Raw genomic sequence first — 19,639 nt, forward strand, 5'->3', positions numbered from 1 at the left:
AAAAAATTCAAGGCTGTGAATAGTTTTCAGAAGATTTATAAATAGGTCTTACAGCTGTTTCCGGGATATTTTATATATCCTTTCATCAGAGACGGTGCGAGAAAATGGTTAAGCAATAGTTATTATAGAGAAGATATGAAATATGAGTGAAGTGGAGGAATGAAAACAGATGTGAGATACGTAAGGATATTGTATCTGCAGTTCTGTTATTTAAGCAGAATGGTGTATTGGGTTGTCTGGAAAGTTCATGCCGATTTATAGTAGCTTACCTTTCAACTTATTTGCCATGAAACCACTTCAATTCTGGGAAGAGGTTATTTTCAAGTTAAAAGAAAGATGGAGACGCATTGTGCAACAAAATGGTTCATATTTGGTTGATTAAAAATGTAATGGCAAGTATTTATTGACCTTTTTTTTTTTTTCCTTTAAAAATTGGCATGAACTTTCCGGACAGCTACTCCTAAGCCTAAACATATATAATCACAAAAAAAAAAAGCCAAAAAGAAAACGAGGTCTGGAAACTACTTACTTTTCCAATTTCGTCTTTGAGTTTGTACTGATTGAGTTGGATAAATCCGTCGGAATCAGTGACTGAAACTCTACGCGTTTCCAGCGTCGGCTGATGTCGCAGTCGAGGTGACGATGTGGGCGAGCCCCCGGGGGAACTGCAATTGCCTCCACCTCTGTGATGGTGGTGGTGGTGGTGGTGTTGTCGCTGACGGTATGACGGTGCATCGAAGCTGCCATAGAGTTTGCCGTGCAAGCTGCCGCCGCTGCCACCGCCCTTCGCAAGACAGTTGTGCCGCAAGCAGTGCTTGGGCTTCGACTGGGACATGAGGGAGGCGGAGGAGGAGAGGGAGGAGGAAGAGGAGGAGGCGGATGAAGAAGAGGCGACGGAGCCGCAGGACTTTTGGTGGTGGTGGTGGTGGTGGTGGTTGTCAACAAGGCTAGTGCAGGAAAGGCAGTTGCGTAGCCCCGAATCGAAGCTGCCGGTAGTCATGTGACTGTGATGTTGATGTTGGTGGTGGTGGTGATGGGTGACATTGTTGCCAGTGGAGCCGGCGGCAATGTTGGTGGCGGTGGTGTTTGTGGTGGTGGTGGTGTTGGTGGCGGTGGCAATGGTATCGGTAGTGATCGGTCCATTCAGGCGCCTGTTTGTGTCGCTAATCGTACTACTGTGTCTTCGATGCGAATCAAATTGCGAAGGATGTTTAGTTAGGGTGGAAGGGATTCTTTCATCAAAACAGCTCGTTTGTTGTTGATGGTGTTGGTGGTGGTGGTGTTGGTGGTGGTGGTGGTCATCTTCATCATGGTAGTGATGTTCTTGTTGTTCATGTCGTCGTCGTTCTTCATGGTGGTGTCGGTCATCGCAGTCGTTGTATTCGTTGGCTGAACTCTGCTCCGAGTCTTTGTTGGCGGTGGTGGCGGCGGTGGTCGCCGTGGCAACAGCAGTGGCGGCAGCGGCAGCAAGGGCAACAGCAGAGGAGGAGGGCTTTCGCTGTAATGGCTGTGGCGGAGAACCATGTGACAGGTCATGTGGTAAGTCATGTGACAATCTGGGGAGTTCGGAAAACTGGGAAGCACCCTTCCCTTTGTTGCCATGCCGCCGTTCCGACTCGGAAATACGGGAGGAGGAGGATGATGATGATGACGATGACGATGATGATGACGACGACGACGACGCTGATGGTGATAAAGGTGATGATGATGATGCGTTGGTGCCGAGAAAGTTACTCGTGTACTGTTCAATGGAGGCTGGCGGCAAGTGTGCCATCGACGTTTGATCGCCATCAATGTAGTCGTCACAACTTGATAGCATACTCTTCTCTAACATGACGTCTTCGTCTTGTTCTTGGTCAAAGTGAGAGTTTCTGCAAGACAGACAGACAAGACAGAAGAAAAGAAAAAAAAAAATGTTAATTTGCGAAACTACGTATGGTGTCACAACATAACAACAGCTAAACAATTATGCGTTATTACGAGACGTTACCCATCGCTACGCTGCCGGGTAATGACCTGGTCAAGATGAATTAGATCCTTCTGAAGAAACCTGTTATGATCATCATATTGATACAGTCGACAATCTGTGTTTTTTTTTTTAATTCTATCTTTCACACACTTTCTCTCTCTCTCTCTCTCTCTCTTTTTCACTGTATTTCTCTGTCAACAACAACAACAACCTGCAAGACAGACGAAAAAAAAAATGTTAATTTGCGAAACTACACATGGTGTCACAACATAACACAGCTAAACAATTATGCGTATTACGAGACGTTACCCATTGCTATGCTGCCGGGTAATGACCTGGTTAAGATGAATTAGATCCTTCTGAAGAAACCTGTTATGATAATCATATTGATACAGTCGACAATCTGTGTTTTTTTTTTTAATTCTATCTTTCACACACTTTCTCTCTCTCTCTCTCTCTCTCTCTCTTTTTCACTGTATTTCTCTGTCAACAACAACAACAACCTGCAAGACAGACGAAAAAAAAAATGTTAATTTGCGAAACTACACATGGTGTCACAACATAACACAGCTAAACAATTATGCGTATTACGAGACTTACCCATTGCTATGCTGCCGGGTAATGACCTGGTCAAGATGAATTAGATCCTTCTACAGAAACCTATTACGACCATCATATTGATACAGTCGACAATCTGTTGTTTTTTTTTTTAATTCTATCTTTCATACACTTTCTCTCTCTCTCCCTCTCTCTCTTTCTCTCTCTCCCCTCCCCTCCCCCCTCTCTTTCACTGTATTTCTCTGTCAACAACAACAACAACCTGTCATTAAAGTGAAAGTCCTTTTTTTTTTTTTAACCCTTTAGTGTTTAAACCGGCCATATCTGACCCAGATATTTCTTCTGTTTTATGTTCAAACTGGCCTGATCTAACCTCTCACACCTACCCTACAATGTCATTCTAAAAATAGACAACAACAGCATCAAAATCTCAAAGCTATGAGACAATATATTATTAATTCAAAACAATATGAATAAATAGGTTTTACATTTGACAGAGTAATTTTGAACACTGAAGGGTTAAAGTCTGTGTTGTGTTGTCTTTTTGTTGAAACACACACACACACACGCATGTTATATCATCAGTGACTATATATGATGTGTGTGTGTATGTAACAATATATCACAATAAGGCGACAAGCTGGTAGAAATGTTACCATGCTAGGCGAAATGCTTAACAGTATTTCGTCTACATTATTTACAATTGACGGATATTTGTCCTCATCTTGTTTGTTGTTGACAACAAACAAGATGACGACACATATCCGTCAATTGTAAATAATGTACATAATTCCTCATCTCTTAAACATAGAACGGTATTTCATCTGTCTTTGTGTTCTGAGTTCAAATTCTGCCGAGGTTGACTTTGCCTTTCATCCTTTCGGTGTCGATTAAATAAGTACCAGTTACACACTGGGGTCGATGTAATCGACTCAATCCCTTTGTCGGTCCTTGTTTGTTCCTTCTATGTTTAACCCCTTATGGGCAATAAAGCGATTAATATATCACAATATAATTATATAACAATATAATTATATAACAATAAGTGATGTAACAAGAGTAGATTATCTCATTATAACCATTCGCACAATAACACTCCAATCCCATTTCATTCCTTTCTTTAGCAAGTAATTTAATAGTGCACAGTGGAGGCGCAATGGCCCAGTGGTTAGGGCTGCGGACTCGCGGTCATAGGATCGCGGTTTTGATTCCCAGACCGGGCGTTGTGGGTGTTTATTGAGCGAAAACACCTAAAGCTACACGAGGCTCCAGCAGGGGATGGTGGCGAACCCTGCTGTACTCTTTCACCACAACTTTCTCTCACTCTTACTTCCTGTTTCTGTTGTACCTGTAATTCAAAGGGCCAGCCTTGTCACTCTGTGTCACGCTGAATATCCCCGAGAACTACGTTATGGGTACACGTGTCTGTGGAGTGCTCAGCCACTTGCACGTTAATTTCATGAGCAGGCTGTTCCGTTGATCGGATCAACTGGAACCCTCGATGTCGTAAGCGACGGAGTGCCAACACAACAATGGTGCCCACAAGTTATGAATATTAGGGACATAACTTTCACCAAACTCAAAAATGCTTGTAAGGTCACCACATTCTTTGGCGGGGGGGGGGGGCATATTTTTGATTGCTGATACCCTGGTAGGACCCAAAATGCTGACCCTTTCCATCTATCATTTACCCAAAATATCTAATTTTAGGCAAAAAAGAAACCACACTTATCTATGCTTAGTTTGAAACCATATTCACTTAGTTTTTTTTAAATACCTTTTTCACATGTACATGCAGACTTCTAGATTCACTCTTAATCAATATTTTGACGAGATAAGCAATTGTGAATTCACAGTCCACTAACATTGCATCCATAACCTGTTGGAAGATAGCCAGTGTGACTTTTTTTTATACCAAATGGTAACCTGTTATATTTATAGTCCTTTATGTGTGTTAATAGTTAGGTATTTAGAGCATTCATTGTCTATTTTAATTTGAAGATACATGTCAGAGAGATTGAATTTAGAAAATATCTTGCCACTGTTTAATTTCACAAATGCCAATTGGAAATATGCTGTGCGTGAGAAGACCCGGCAAGCCAAGTGAGACCTAAATCTAAGGCCTCAGCCAGTCCACTTATGCGCACCTTCCTTCATTGGACACTAAACTCCACTTGCGAAGACCTGTTGAGGCAAGTGAAATCGAAATCGAGTTAAATTCGACGACTGGCACCCATGCCAACGTTGTCTCCTTCATTGGACATGAAACTCAGCTTGCGAAAACTTATTGGGGCAAGCGAAAGCGAAATCGTGATGGCACCTGTGCCCAGCGTCGCCTTTCTGGCACTTCTGGCACTTGTGCCCGTGACATGTGTAAGGACTTCCGAGAGAGATTGTTGCCAGTGCCCATGAACTGGCTCTTGTGTGGGTGGCACATAAAATACACCATTCTGAGCGTGGCCGTTGCCAGTACCGCCTGACTGGCCTTGTGCGGGTGGCACGTAGAAGCACCCACTACACTCTCGGAGTGGTTGGCATTAGGAAGGGCATCCAGCTGTAGAAACTCTGCCAAATCAGATTGGAGCCTGGTGTAGCCATCTGGTTCACTAGTCCTCAGTCAAATCGTCCAACCCATGCTAGCATGGAAAGCGGACGTTAAACGATGATGATGATGATGATGATTGTTCTTAATATACACAGTTGGTGATGTCCATTTAGAATATTCCACTTTTTGGATAACTCCAATTTTTTCTAATCTCTCTAAGCTTATCTGTTCTAGCGCTACGTATGGGACATTTCTTTTTGGTTTAAAAATTGGTACCGCATTCTCTTTTATCTCAAATTTGGCTTTTGCTTTCAAACGTGCACCTAGATCTGGGAATACTTTCTTTAATTCTTTTTGCAACTTGTCTGAATCGGTGTAAGAACTTGTGCCTGTAACCTATTACATTTTTGAAATAGTAGTTAATGGATAAATCTCAGAGATTGAATTTCTCCATCCAATTCGTTCCAAATAGGTTCATCATCATCGTTTAATGTTCGCTTTCCATGCTAGCTTGGGTTGGACGATTTTGACTGAGGACTGGTGAACCAGATGGCTGCACCAGGCTCCAATCTGATCTGACAAAGTTTCTACAGTTGGATGCCAGACATTGTCAGATACTACTGGATATTGCCACACATAATTGGATATTGCTAGACATTATGAGACATTACTAGAGACATTACTAAACATTACACAGACATCACTGGATATTACCAGACATTACCAGATATTGTCAGACATTTCTAGACATTACTAGACATTATTAGGCATTACTAAACATTACCAAACATCATTGGATATTGCCAGATGTTACCAGATGTTGTCAGACATTTCTAGACATTATGAGACATTACTAAACATTACTAGACATCGCTGGATATTGCCAAACATTATCAGATATTGCCAAACATTATCAGATATTGTCAGACATTTCTAGACATTACTAGATATTATGAGACATTACTAAACATTATTAGACATCGCTGGATATTACCAGACATTACCAGATATTGTCAGACATTACTAGATATTATTAGGCATTGCTAGACATTACTTGGTATTACAAGACATTTATCCAAAGGAAAGGCTGTTCATTTGGGCCGAAACAGGTCATATGACGACACTGAGGCCAGTGTGTGTGTGTTTGTGTGTGTTTGTGTGTTTGTGTGTGTGTGCATGCATATACACATGGCAGGCTTCTTTCAGTTTCTATCTACCAAATCTACTCACAAAGCTTGGTCAGCCCAAGGTTATTGCAGAAGAGACTTGCCCAAGGTGGTGGCATACATTGGAATTGAACCTGAAAACTAGTAACAGGGAAGCAAACTTCTTCAACATATGGCTACATATTAATGAATATAACCAGACAGCTAGATGTTATGAAACATTAAACAAAAGATGAATATGGAGGTTTATAGGTTGTTTCCGGGTATATTTAAATACACAACTGCACACACAGACCCCCCCCCCCCACACACACACAGACCCCCCCCTACACACACATATACACACACTAGCATACATACAGATACATAAACATACACACACATACAAAAACGAATCTACACACACAAACATGCACTTACACACACAGGTATATATATACACACATGTACACACATACACACAAACAAAAACGAACCTACACATACAAACATACACTTACACACACACAAACACATGAACACACACACACACACATTGCTGAATAGCTCCATTGTCAACATAATGTTTACAACTTGTTTTCACAATATCGAGCGATAATTTATTTGTCTTGCTGAAACAAAGGAAACCATAATGTAAGGACAGAACACAAATAAATCCATATTCAAACATCCTGTATCGTTATTATAATTATTACTCTTTTACTCTTTTACTTGTTTCAGTTATTTGACTGCGGCCATGCTGGGGCACCGCCTTTAGTCGAGCAAATCAACCCCAGCGACTTATTCTTTGTAAGCCTAGTACTTATTCTATTGTTCTCTTTTTGCCGAACCGCTAAGTTACGGGGACGTAAACACACCAGCATCGGTTGTCAAGCGATGGTGGGGTGGACAAACACATACACACACACACATATATATATATGACGGGCTTCTTTCAGTTTCCGTCTACCAAATCCACTCACAAGGCTTTGGTCAGCCCGAGGCTATAGTAGAAGACACTTGGCCAAGGTGCCACGCAGTGGGACTGAACCCAGAACCATGTGGTTGGTAAGCAAGCTACTTACCACACAGCCACTCCTGCGCCTATAAGGATTGAAAGACGTTTACAGCACCTAGGTTTCCCAAGCGGTCACCCATCCAAGTACTCACTAGGCTCGACTTTGCTTAACTTCGGTGATCGGACGAGAACGGGTGTTTTCAAAGTGATATGGACGTATTATTAACATTATTATTACTATTATTATTATTATTATTATTATTCTGAGCTAGCAGAACCATTAACACACTGGACAAAGGGCTTAGCGGCCTTTCATCCATCTTCATTCTTCTGAGTTCAAATCTTGCCGAGGTCAACTTCTTTATTCATAGAAGATGTAATTGCATAAGGTATCAAAACTGCCAAAAGTGGAAAGCAGAGAACCAGATGGAATTCAAGGCTCCTGGCTCAAGTGGTTTAGGTCAACACACAAGATAATTGCGTTGCAATTAAATAATTGCCCACAGAGTGGGGTAGTTCCAGAGTGGATTGCAGAGGGAAAGACAGCATTGTTGATGAAAGATCGGTCGAAGGGAAATGAGGCTGGCAATTACCAACCCATTGCTTGTCTTAACCTCCTATGGGAAGTATTGACAGGCATCATCATCATCATCATCATCGTTTAAGGTCCGCTTTCCATGCTAGCATGGGTTGGACGATTTGACTGAGGACTGGTGCAACCGGATGGCTACACCAGGCTCCAATCTAATTTGGCAGAGTTTCTACAGCTGGATGCCCTTCCTAACGCCAACCACTCCGAGAGTGTAGTGGGTGCTTTTACATGCCACCGGCATGAGGGCCAGTCACAGTAATTCAAATGCTAAAGAGTTAATGTTGAATTGTTTTTATCAATAACTTGACATAAAAACAATATATATATATATATATATATATATATATATATATATATGATATACATATACATACATCATCATCATCATCGTTTAACGTCCGCTTTCCATGCTAGCATGGGTTGGACGATTTGACTGAGGACTGGTGAACCAGATGGCTACACCAGGCTCCAATCTGATTTGGCAGAGTTTCTACAGCTGGATGCCCTTCCTAACACCAACCACTCAGAGAGTAAGAAATAATAATTTCTTAAAGTATGTGTTAATCCCCATGTGGGTACATGGAGTAAATAAAATCATAACATAAACAATTAATTCATCATCATCATCATCGTTTAACGTCCGCTTTCCATGCTAGCATGGGTTGGACGATTTGACTGAGGACTGGTGAAACCAGATGGCTACACCAGGCTCCAATCTGATTTGGCAGAGTTTCTACAGCTGGATGCCCTTCCTAACGCCATCCTCGCAGGGAAAATATATATGTTCCTTGCGGAAAACAATCTACTTCCACTACAACAAAAGGGATCCCGAAAAGGATCCAAGGGCACCAAGGACCACCTTGTGAAAGACGAGGTTGTAACGAAGAACTGTAAACGGCCCCCAAAAAACTTGTGCATGGCCTGGATAGACTTTAAAAGGTTCATGACATGTTGCTGCATTCATGGATTTTGGAAATACCTGCGATGCGTGGAATAGCTGAGAACGTGTGTGCACTGATTAAGAAGAGCATGCCAAGGAAGCATCATGGAGGTGTCACAAACAGTGAAAATCCCTGGTACACACATTACCTTCAATCAACAACATCACAATATTGTATACTGTACAACTATAATAATAATAATAATAATAATAATAATAATAATCTGGCTGCCCAGTCCTGGCTAAGAAGGAATATATTCACAGACACGACAGAGCTGGGACCTATATACACTGGAAGCTATGCCGACACTATGGAATAACAACAGAAAAAAGATGGTATAAACACACGCCAGAAAAAGTCACAGAAAACGAGAAAGCAACCATACTCTGGGATATGCCAATACACACAGATAGAGAAATTAAGGCCGATAGACCAAATATAGTTGTCAAAGATCATGAAGGAAAAAAATGCTTTCTAATTGATGTATCAATACCAGCAGATGACAACGTTTCTCTAAAAGAAATGGAAAAACTTTCAAAATACAAAGACCTGGAAATAGAGATAACTCAAATGTGGAATCTAAAAACAATTCCTATCATAGTAGGTGCCTTAGGTATAATAAAAAAATATTCAGACAAATACATAACAAAAACACCAGGACTTACAAATATATATAACATACAGAAAATTGCACTACTGGGCACTGTACACATCCTACGCAAAACACTTTCAATACAGTAAACATAAGAGCACCACAGCAAACCACAGCACATACCCAAGGCGCACAGAGCTGCGCTCGGTAGTGAAGTGAAAGCACGTTATAAAAATAAAACTACTGAACAATAATAATAATAATAATAGGATGCAGTACCAGGCAGTAGCTCTCATGGCTTCTGATCTTAACTGATTGGAAGTGTTATCATGTACATTGTTTTGTCTTGGTGTAAAAAGATCGGCTACAGCAAATATTCTGCTTAATACCACAGATTTGCTTGTCAGTTGTTTGACCGTAACCAGTTGAGAATGTCCCTTGGTGGCTGACGATATGTGCATCTCTGATCATGAGCAGAAGTAGTGGGGGAGCATCATAGCCATGTGTTGAGAGGAATTCTTTGGGGTTTGAATAACTCACCTCTGGAAACATGGGTGTTTTGCTCAACATCCTTAAACAAACCTTATTCAGGGACCTTTTGAGTGGGATGGGCCACTCGACCTGAAGAGAATTCTAACTGGGCCCCACCTGCTAGGTCATGTGCTGTTTATCTTGATATGAGATCACCATGTCGTGCACATATGGTTGTGATGCATGTGCCTGGTGTACCCTTATCAGACGGGTAGTCATGATGGGTATACTGGGCTTCGTATATTTTACCCCAGTGTCACTTTGATGGCATGCACTGCTCTCTCACTCAATAATAATAATAATAATAATAATAATAATAATAATAATAATAATAATAATAATAGAAAATTGCACTACTGGGCACTGCACACATCCTACGCAAAACACTTTCAATACAGTAACCATAAGAGCACCACAGCAAACCACAGCACATACCCAAGGCGCAAAGAGCTGCGCTCGGTAGTGAAGTGAAAGCACGTTATAAAAAGTAAAACTATAATAATAATAATAATAATAATAATAATCCATTCTACTCTAGACACAAAGCCTAAAATTTGGAGGAGGGGGAACTAGTTGATTACATCGACCCCAGTGCTCAACTGGTACTTATTTCACCGACCCTGAAAGGATGAAAGGCAATGTCGACCTCGGTGGGAATTTGAACTAGGAAAGTAAAGACCGACCAAATGCAGCAAAGCATTTTGCTCAGCATACTGGCGAAATACCTATTTCGTTATTGCCCACAAGGGGCTAAACATAGAGGGAACAAACAAGAACAGACAAACGGATTAAGTCGATTACATCGACCCCAGTGCGTAACTGGTACTTAATTTATCGACCCCGAAAGGATGAAAGGCAAAGTCGACCTCGGCGGAATTTGAACTCAGAACGTACAAGACAGACGAAATACCACTAAGCATTTCGCCCGGTGTGCTAACGTTTCTGCCAGCTCGCCAATAATAATAATAATAATGATCATAATATATAAAATGCGAGAGAAAGAGGGGGACAATTGACAAGGGAGCTAGAAAGATAAAATACGTATTTTATATATATATATATATAATGTAAGGATAAAATCTTTATAAGAATTTATCAAGTAGTCAGCGTGAAAAAACCTCATAAGGAAAAAAAGCGTGAGACATTATTGTATATATTTCTTTTATTGCCCACAGGGGGCTAAACATAGAGGGGACAAACAAGGACAGACAAAGGGATTAAGTCGATTACATCGACCCAAGTGTGTAACTGGTACATATTTTAATCGATCCTGAAAGGATGAAAGGAAAAGTCAACCTTGGCGGGATTTGAACTCAGAACGTAACTGCAGACGAAATACCCCTAAGCATTTCGTCCGACGTGCTAACGATTCTGCCGGCTCACCGCCCTATGAGGCATCATTGTATAGTAATGCCCTTATATAAATTAAATTATATATATACTCTTTTACTCTTTTACTTGTTTCAGTCATTTGACTGTGGCCATGCTGGAGCACCACCTTTAGTCGAGCAAATCGACCCCAGGACTTATTCTTTGTAAGCCTAGTACTTATTCTATCGTCTCTTTTGCCGAACCGCTAAGTTACTGGGACGTAAACACACCAGAATCGGTTGTCAAGCGATGTTGGGGGGACAAACACAGACACGCAAACATATACACACACATACATATATACACATATATACGACGGACTTCTTTCAGTTTCCGTCTACCAAATCCACTCACAAGGCTTTGGTCGGCCCGAGGCTATAGTAGAAGACACTTGCCCAAGGTGCCACGTAGTGGGACTGAACCCGGAACCATGTGGTTGGTAAGCAAGCTACTTACCACACAGCCACTCCTACGCCTATATATATATATATATATATATATATATATATATATATATATATATATATATATATATATATATATATATATATATATATATATATATATATATATATATATATATATATATATATATATATATATATATATATATATATATATATATATATATATATATATATATATATATATATATATATATATATATATATATATATATAACATATATGGTAAAAATTCGATATTAATTAATATCAATTTAATACCAGGAAACTAGCACATTAAAAGAATCAGAAGGCTCTTGAAAAAAATTTTTTTCGAGATCCTAAAAAGATTATAGTACTTGTGTATATAAGATTGACCAGTGACCGGTCTGTCAACATGCTAGAAGAAGCTCACTTTTTTTTAAGTGAGCTTCTAGCATGTTGACAGACCGGTCACTGGTCAATCTTATATACACAAGTATATTTATATATATATATATATATATATATATATATATATATATATATATAGATAGATAGATAGATAGATAGATAGATAGATAGATAGACGCAGTGATATGTCGAGAGAGAAGGAAGGAGGAGGAGAGGGAGAAAGAAAGAAAGAGGAGAAAGAGACCTAATATATACGTGCGTGTATGTAGATCGACAGAAAAAGAAGACAAAAAAGAGAGGATGGAGGGAAACGGAGAGAGAGAGAGAGAGAGAGAGAGAGAGAGAGAGAATAAGAAAGAAATGGAAGAGTGAGTGCAGCTGGAAGTGAATGAGCCAGTCTTGTCACACACACTTGAGACTCCTCGTTGAGGATTGTTGATGAAGGCTACAAGTGTCTGCTTGTGAAAATACTTATTTATGCAGCCACACTTTACACAGGAACATAATAATGAGAGAAGAAGGAAGGTGGGAGCCGAGCAAGTAGGTGGGTAGGAGAGTGGGTGGAGAGATAACTAGACAGATAAATGCATTCATACATACAGAAATACATGCATACATACATACATATGTAGAGAGAGAGGAAGATAGATAGGGCAATAGAGAGACAGACAAACAGACAGACACACAGATATATATATATAATACATATATATATATATATATATATATATATATATATATATATATATATATATATATATATATTAATATATATAATATATATATATATATATATATTATATATATAATATATATATATATATATATATATATTATATATATAATATATATATATATATATATATATATATATATATATATATATATATATATATATATATATATATATTATATATATATAATATATATATATATATAGATAGATAGATAGATAGATAGATAGATAGAGAAACGGATGGATAGATAGACAAATGGATGGATGGATAGATAGACAGACAGACAGACAGACAGACAGACAGACAGATAAATAGACAGATAGATAGATAGACAAATGGATGGTTGGATAGATAGACAGACAGATAGATAGACAAATGGATGGATAGACAGACAGACAGATAGATAGACAGACAGACAGACAGACAGATAGATAGACAAATAAATAAATAAACCAAATGGTAAGTAGATAGATAGATAGACAAATTGATGGATAGATAGAAAGACAGACAGACAGACAGATAGATGGACAAATTTGCAAATAAACAGAAAGGTAAATAGGTTGATAGATAGATAAATAGGTAAATAGACAGAAAGGTAGATAGATAGATAGAGGTTGATATATATATATATATATATATATATATATATATATATATATATAGCTAGATAGATAGGTTTCTTTATTAGCCACACAGGGCTCAACACAGAGGGGACAAAATACAAATGTAGAGTTTTTCTTTTCGAGGGGGTCGAAAACAAAGCAGAAAAAAAAACAAAAGTGGGGACAACGATGAAAAAAAACATCGCAAAACGTTTGGGGTATTTACAAAAAATACGAAATAATACAAAAAATTCCCAATAAATGGGGAGGTTAGTCGGTAGATGGGTGGATGAATAAGGTCGATTCCCCAGTTAGGTAGATACAAAGGTAGGTTAAATATATTCTGTTGATGGAACGAATTCAAGAAAAGGATGGAGTAGGGAAACGAAAACATGGTAATTACATTGTCTTTAAGCTAAATAAATAAATCATTGATTACTTTCTTTCTTTCTTCTTCCACCACCACCACCACCAACAACAACAACAACAACAACAACAACAACAATAACAACAATAACAACGTCACAACCACCACAACGATCGACATTACTGCCACTTCCACCACTACCACCTCTACCACTACCACCACCAACAGCACTGTCACCATCTCTACCATCTCCAACAATCACCACTACCACCATCATCATCAGCACCACAACCATTATCTCCACCTCCTCCACCACCACCACCACCACCAACAACAACAACAATAACACCCACCACACCATCTCCATCACCACCCATCACCACTACCACCACCACCATCATCATCACCACCACCACGTTTACATGTAAAGTCATTATATCAATTGTTAATTGCCATTGTGATCTGGTGTATTATACTCTTTACTCTTTTACTGGTTTCGGTCATTTGACTGCAGCCATGCTGGAGCACTGCCTTTTTAGTCGAGCAAATCAACCCCAGGACTTATTCTTTGGAAGCCTAGCACTTACTCTATCGGTCACTTTTTGCCGAACCGCTAAGTTACGGGGACGTAAACACACCACCATCGGTTGTCAAGCGATGGTGGGGGGACAAACACAGACACAAATATATATGCACACACACACACACATATATATTAAAGCCATGATTTTGAGGAACCAATTGAGATGGTGTGGCCATATTGTTCGAATGGCAGATGAACGCATGCCGAAACAGCTGTTTTATGGTGAGCTTGCAGAGGGGAAACGTTATCGGCATAAACCTAAAAAAAGGTTTAAGGATGGCATAAGGACTGCTATGAAGTCAATTGGAATGGCTCCAAAAGATATAGAAGTCCTCGCTTCAGATCGAGTTGGATGGCGAACAAGGGTGTGGAGTGGAGTGAAAGCATTTGAAGAGGCCAGGATGATGCAAGCAGGGCTCAAGAGACATTTAAGGAAAAAGGTGAAGACTGAGAAGGTGAATGACAAGGACCTTTTTGTGTGCACAGTCTGTGACAGACCATGTCTGTCCTTGGCTGGCCTCAAATCTCACCTGCGAACCCATGGAAAACAAACCTCACCCAGCTATTCTGATTATATGTCTGTGCACACGTTTGAATGTGGTGTGTGCCAGAGGGTTTGCAAATCCAATGGGGGTCTTAAAAGACATGTTAGGATCCACAATGAGCAGAACTTACTTGCAGGTATTGGTAGTGCAAATCAGAGGTGCAATCTGTGTGGGTGTTTTTTTCAAAGCACTGTCTGGTTTAAAAAGCCACATCAGACGCCATGAAAGGGCTAAGGTGTAGGTGCAGGAGGTGGTCAAACTCTGTTTAAGGAGTAGACAACCACCATATATATATATATATATATATATATACATATATACGATGGGCTTCTTTCAGTTTCCATCTACCAAATCCACTCACAAGGCTTTGGTCGGCCCGAGGCTATAGTAGAAGACACTTGCCCAAGATGCCACGCAGTGGGACTGAACCCAGAACCATGTGGTTGGTAAGCAAGCTACTTACCACACAGCCAGTCCTGCGCCATATCATGATTGTTTTTTTTTTTTATCTCTCAGTCTTTTACTTCTTTCAGTGATCTGACTGTGGCCATGCTGGGGCACTACCTCGAAAAGTTTTATTAGTCAAACAAATCTACCATCAGGACTTATTTTTAAAGCCTAATACTTATTCTATTAGTCTTGTTTTGCCAAACTGCTAAGTTACAGGTGTGCTACTTTGTGAGTGGTCTACAGCAGTATCCATAGTCTTTGCTGTTAAATGAGTTGATCTGGATTAGGATTAGGGTTGGGATTAGAGTTAGGGTTAAACTGTTCCATTAAGAGGATGTAAACAAACCAACACCAGTTGACAAGTGGTGGTGGGAGACAAACGCAAAAAACACACATAAGCAAAGTAAGGCTGAGCTTGGGTTCTTGGAGAGAGAATGCAAACCCTTAATTTATACACTAAAGATGACCATGAAATCTGGGGACAATAAGAATCTGCAAAACCTTCTGAAGATTTAAAGGATGATGATGAACAAAACAAAATGTTTTCTTTCACAGTCTTGCTACCAAGAAGTTGGCCATTCAAAATTTATTCTAAACAAGAGCCCTCAGAGAGCGCAAACCTCCGCCAAGGCAACGCCAACGTCCTCTCAACGATTAGCCAGAGATGATTTTTAAAATGAGAATATCTGAAATAAACTCGACCGCTCTCACAAACTTATCTATCTATATATATATATATATATATATATATATATATATATATATATATATATATGTATATATACTTAAAATCAGATGGCATGAACACAAGCAATATGGAGCTATGGCAAAGAATGAATCAAGTTTTGATTAGAGAACAAATATTTAAGAAAAACTGGAAGTGGATTGGTAGCACAATTAGAAAGGACACACCGAATGCAGCGAAAAGTGGTTTACAGTGGAATCCGGATGGATATAGAAAGAGGGGTAGGCCTAAGAACTCGTGGCGTAGATCAACACAAAAGGAACTAGAGAAAGGGGGACATTCGTGGCTGAGTATAAGTACAGAAGCGAGAAATTATGCGACATGGAATTCAATTATAAGTGGCCTATACTCCGCGTTGGAGGGTTAAAGGCAAGAAGAGAAGAAAGAACTCTCACAAACAAGAATATTAAAAAGGAATCGACCCCTCTCAAAAATTAAGTAAAAAGAAAAACAGGAAAAATCATCCAGAATCCTTGTCCAGTACCGGATCAATCTAATCAGTTTGTGCCAGTCATGAGGCCAAAGATCCCTGAAAGTTTCATCTGAATTCATCCAGTGGTTCTTGAGATATCTTGTCCATGGACAAACACGAACAAACATGACTGAAAACAACACTTCCGCTATCGCTAAGGCAGAGGTAATTAAAAAGAGAAAGCGAACGCATACATACATTATTGGAATAACAGGATATATATACCAACCTGTCTGGAGCAAAGTATGGCTGAACTTGGATTCTCGGGGAGAAAATGAAAATCCTTAATGCTACAAATGATCTTGAATATTTCATCATCATCATCATCGTTGTTTAACGTCCGCTTTCCATGCTAGCATGGGTTGGACGATTTGACTGAGGACTGGTGAAACCAGATGGCTACACCAGGCTCCAATCTGATCTGGCAGAGTTTCTACAGCTGGATGCCCTTCCTAACGCCAACCACTCAGAGCGTGTAGTGGGTGCTTTTACGTGTCACCGGCACAAAGGCCAGTCAGGCGGTACTGGCAATGGCCACGCTCAAAATGGTGTATTTTATGTGCCACACGCACAAGAGCCAGTCCAGGGGCACTGGCAACGATCTCGCTCGAAAGTCCTTACACATGCCGCGGGCACAAGTGCCAGAAAGGCGACGCTGGGCACAGGTGCCATCACAATTTCGCTTTCGCTTACCCCAATAAGTCTTCGCAAGCTGAGTTTCGTGTCCAATGAGGGAGACGACATTGGCATGGGTGCCAGTCGTCGAATTTAGTTTGATTTCACTTGCCTCAACAGGTCTTCGCAAGTGGAGTTTAGTGCGACTATAAAAAGCTGCAAGTTAGGTGGCCAGTCAAAATGTATTCTAAATTCAAAAGAGAAAGAGAACACACACACACACACACACACATACACGTGTGTGCACATACATTGAAAGTAAAGACTGGAAAAAAATTTGTATGTTTTTAATTCTATGTTACACAGGTTTCATTATAGGACAGGAGTTACAAAGGTACAGGCGTAGAAAAAGACATGGAGAGAATCTGCTGTCCATAATCCTTTGTGGTTGTCTTTTGTATTGATGTGTAATTTACTCTGCAAATAGAATTCACCAGAAATTTCAATTGCTATGTATGCCTCATTTAAAATAAAACATCTATATACAACCACTGGATTACTGGGTACACGTAGACATGCATCACGAAGACACAGCCTGGATTATGACCACCCCTTTGAAGTAGTAGTATTTTATTTGTTCCAGTCATTTGACTGCGGCCATGCTGGAGCACCGCCTTTAGTCGAACAAATCGAACCCAGGACTTATTCTTTGTAAGCCTAGTACTTACTCTATCGGTCTCTTTTGCCGAACCGCTAAGCTACAGGGACATAAACACGCCAACATCAGTTGTCAAGTGATGGTGGGGAGGGGAGAGGGTCAAACACAAATGCACAAACATATACATATATATATATAAAATATGGGGGTTTAGTTCACAGGTGATCTAAACGACCAGGTACGTTGGATAAATGCTGTAACAGCTTACCAGGGCTCCAAGCTCATAGCCGAGACAGGAGTTATGGAAACATTGTAGATTTAACAAATATATATCCACTATATCGGAAATCTGCAACAGTTCCATAACTCCGAGAAACAGCTGTAAAACTTAAAATTTTTTAATAATAATAATGTATATGATTTAAGATGTTTGTCTTGCTTTAGTGTTTGTTGTCTTCTTTAACAAATATATACACACACATATATATATATATATATATATATATACGATGGGCTTCTTTCAGTTTCCATCAACCAATTCCACTCACAAGGCCTGAGGCTATAGTAGAAGACAGTTGCCCAAGGTGCCATGCAATGGGACTAAACCCTGTGGTTGGTAAGCAAGGTACTTACCACACAGCCACTTCTATATATATATATATATATATATATGGGGGGGGGGGTATGTATATATATATATTTAAATACTGGACTAAACTTTGAACCTCTGACCTTTACATTATCAAACATATAAAACCAAACATAACTAAAGCTATTGACACATCCCATACCAAAGGAACCCACCCAAATACTCGCACCTGCTTTCAAAGTTCTACAAACATGAATAAATTCTAAACAATAACTTCATAGCAAAATCCATACCTGGACTCAAATTACAACCACACATCCATCGCAAATAGATGCAGCTTCATTTATTTTAAAGTTGCTTTTTCTTTATCGCTGTTTTTTTTTTAACTTTTTATTTTTCTAAATCCTTTCCTTCAAACACTCATACTTTGAAATTGACAGCATGCTATATAAGTGACGCTGGGTACAACTATTCAAAGCCCAGTGTACCCATCATGACTACATGTCTGATAAGGGTACACCAAGTATATGCATTACAATCATATGTGAGCAACATGGTGACCTTATATCCAGATAAACAGCCCATGACTTTGCAGGTGGGGCCCTAGTTAGAATTTTCTTCAGATTGAGTAGCCCACCCCACTCAAAAAGGTCCCTGAATAAGGTTTGTTTAAAGATGATAAATAAAACGACCATGTTTTCAGAATGAATTATTCAAACACTGAAAACTCCCTCTCAACACATAGCTACGCTGCTCCCCAAATACTCCTGCTCATGATCAGAGATGTCTCTCTTGCACACCACATCTGATGCTTCTTCTGTCCAACATTTCTCTCAGGGCGCTTGCACCCTGTCACGTGTGCACACTGACATTTCACATCCAATGGATAATACTAGCTTTCTATCTTTCATGCCTACGTATGTCCTCGACAGCCATGGCCCGTGTTTCACTGCTGTGAAGCATGGCAGTATGCACACATGCATCGTACAATCTGCCTTTCACTCTGAGCGAGAGGCCCTTTGTTACCAGCAGAGGTAGGAGCTTTCTGAACTTTGCCCAGGCTATTCTTATTCTCGTGGCAATGCTGTCAGAGCACCCCACCCCCACCCCACTACAGACTTGGTCACCTAGGTATCAGAAGTTATCAACTACTTCTAGTTTCTACCCCTGGCATGTGA

General features: G+C 39.8%; 1 protein-coding gene and 1 pseudogene across 4 annotated transcripts in view; both read right to left on the reverse strand.

The window, feature by feature from the left end:
• LOC106867747 (uncharacterized) overlaps positions 1-19,639 on the reverse strand; it is a 106,174-nt gene that overhangs the window by 24,820 nt on the left and 61,715 nt on the right. For all 4 annotated transcript variants that reach the window (XM_089346367.1, XM_089346369.1, XM_089346368.1 and 1 more), the window contains one exon: positions 530-1,871. In XM_089346367.1, coding sequence (XP_089202493.1) covers positions 530-1,871 — 1,342 coding nt within the window. The remainder of the gene's footprint in view (positions 1-529; positions 1,872-19,639) is intronic.
• Positions 7,339-7,457, reverse strand: LOC128251307 (5S ribosomal RNA; annotated as a pseudogene).

The sequence above is a fragment of the Octopus bimaculoides genome, chromosome 30 (assembly GCF_046866305.1).
Source record: "Octopus bimaculoides isolate indiv1 chromosome 30, ASM4686630v1, whole genome shotgun sequence".
NCBI classification, from domain to species: Eukaryota; Metazoa; Mollusca; class Cephalopoda; order Octopoda; family Octopodidae; genus Octopus; species Octopus bimaculoides.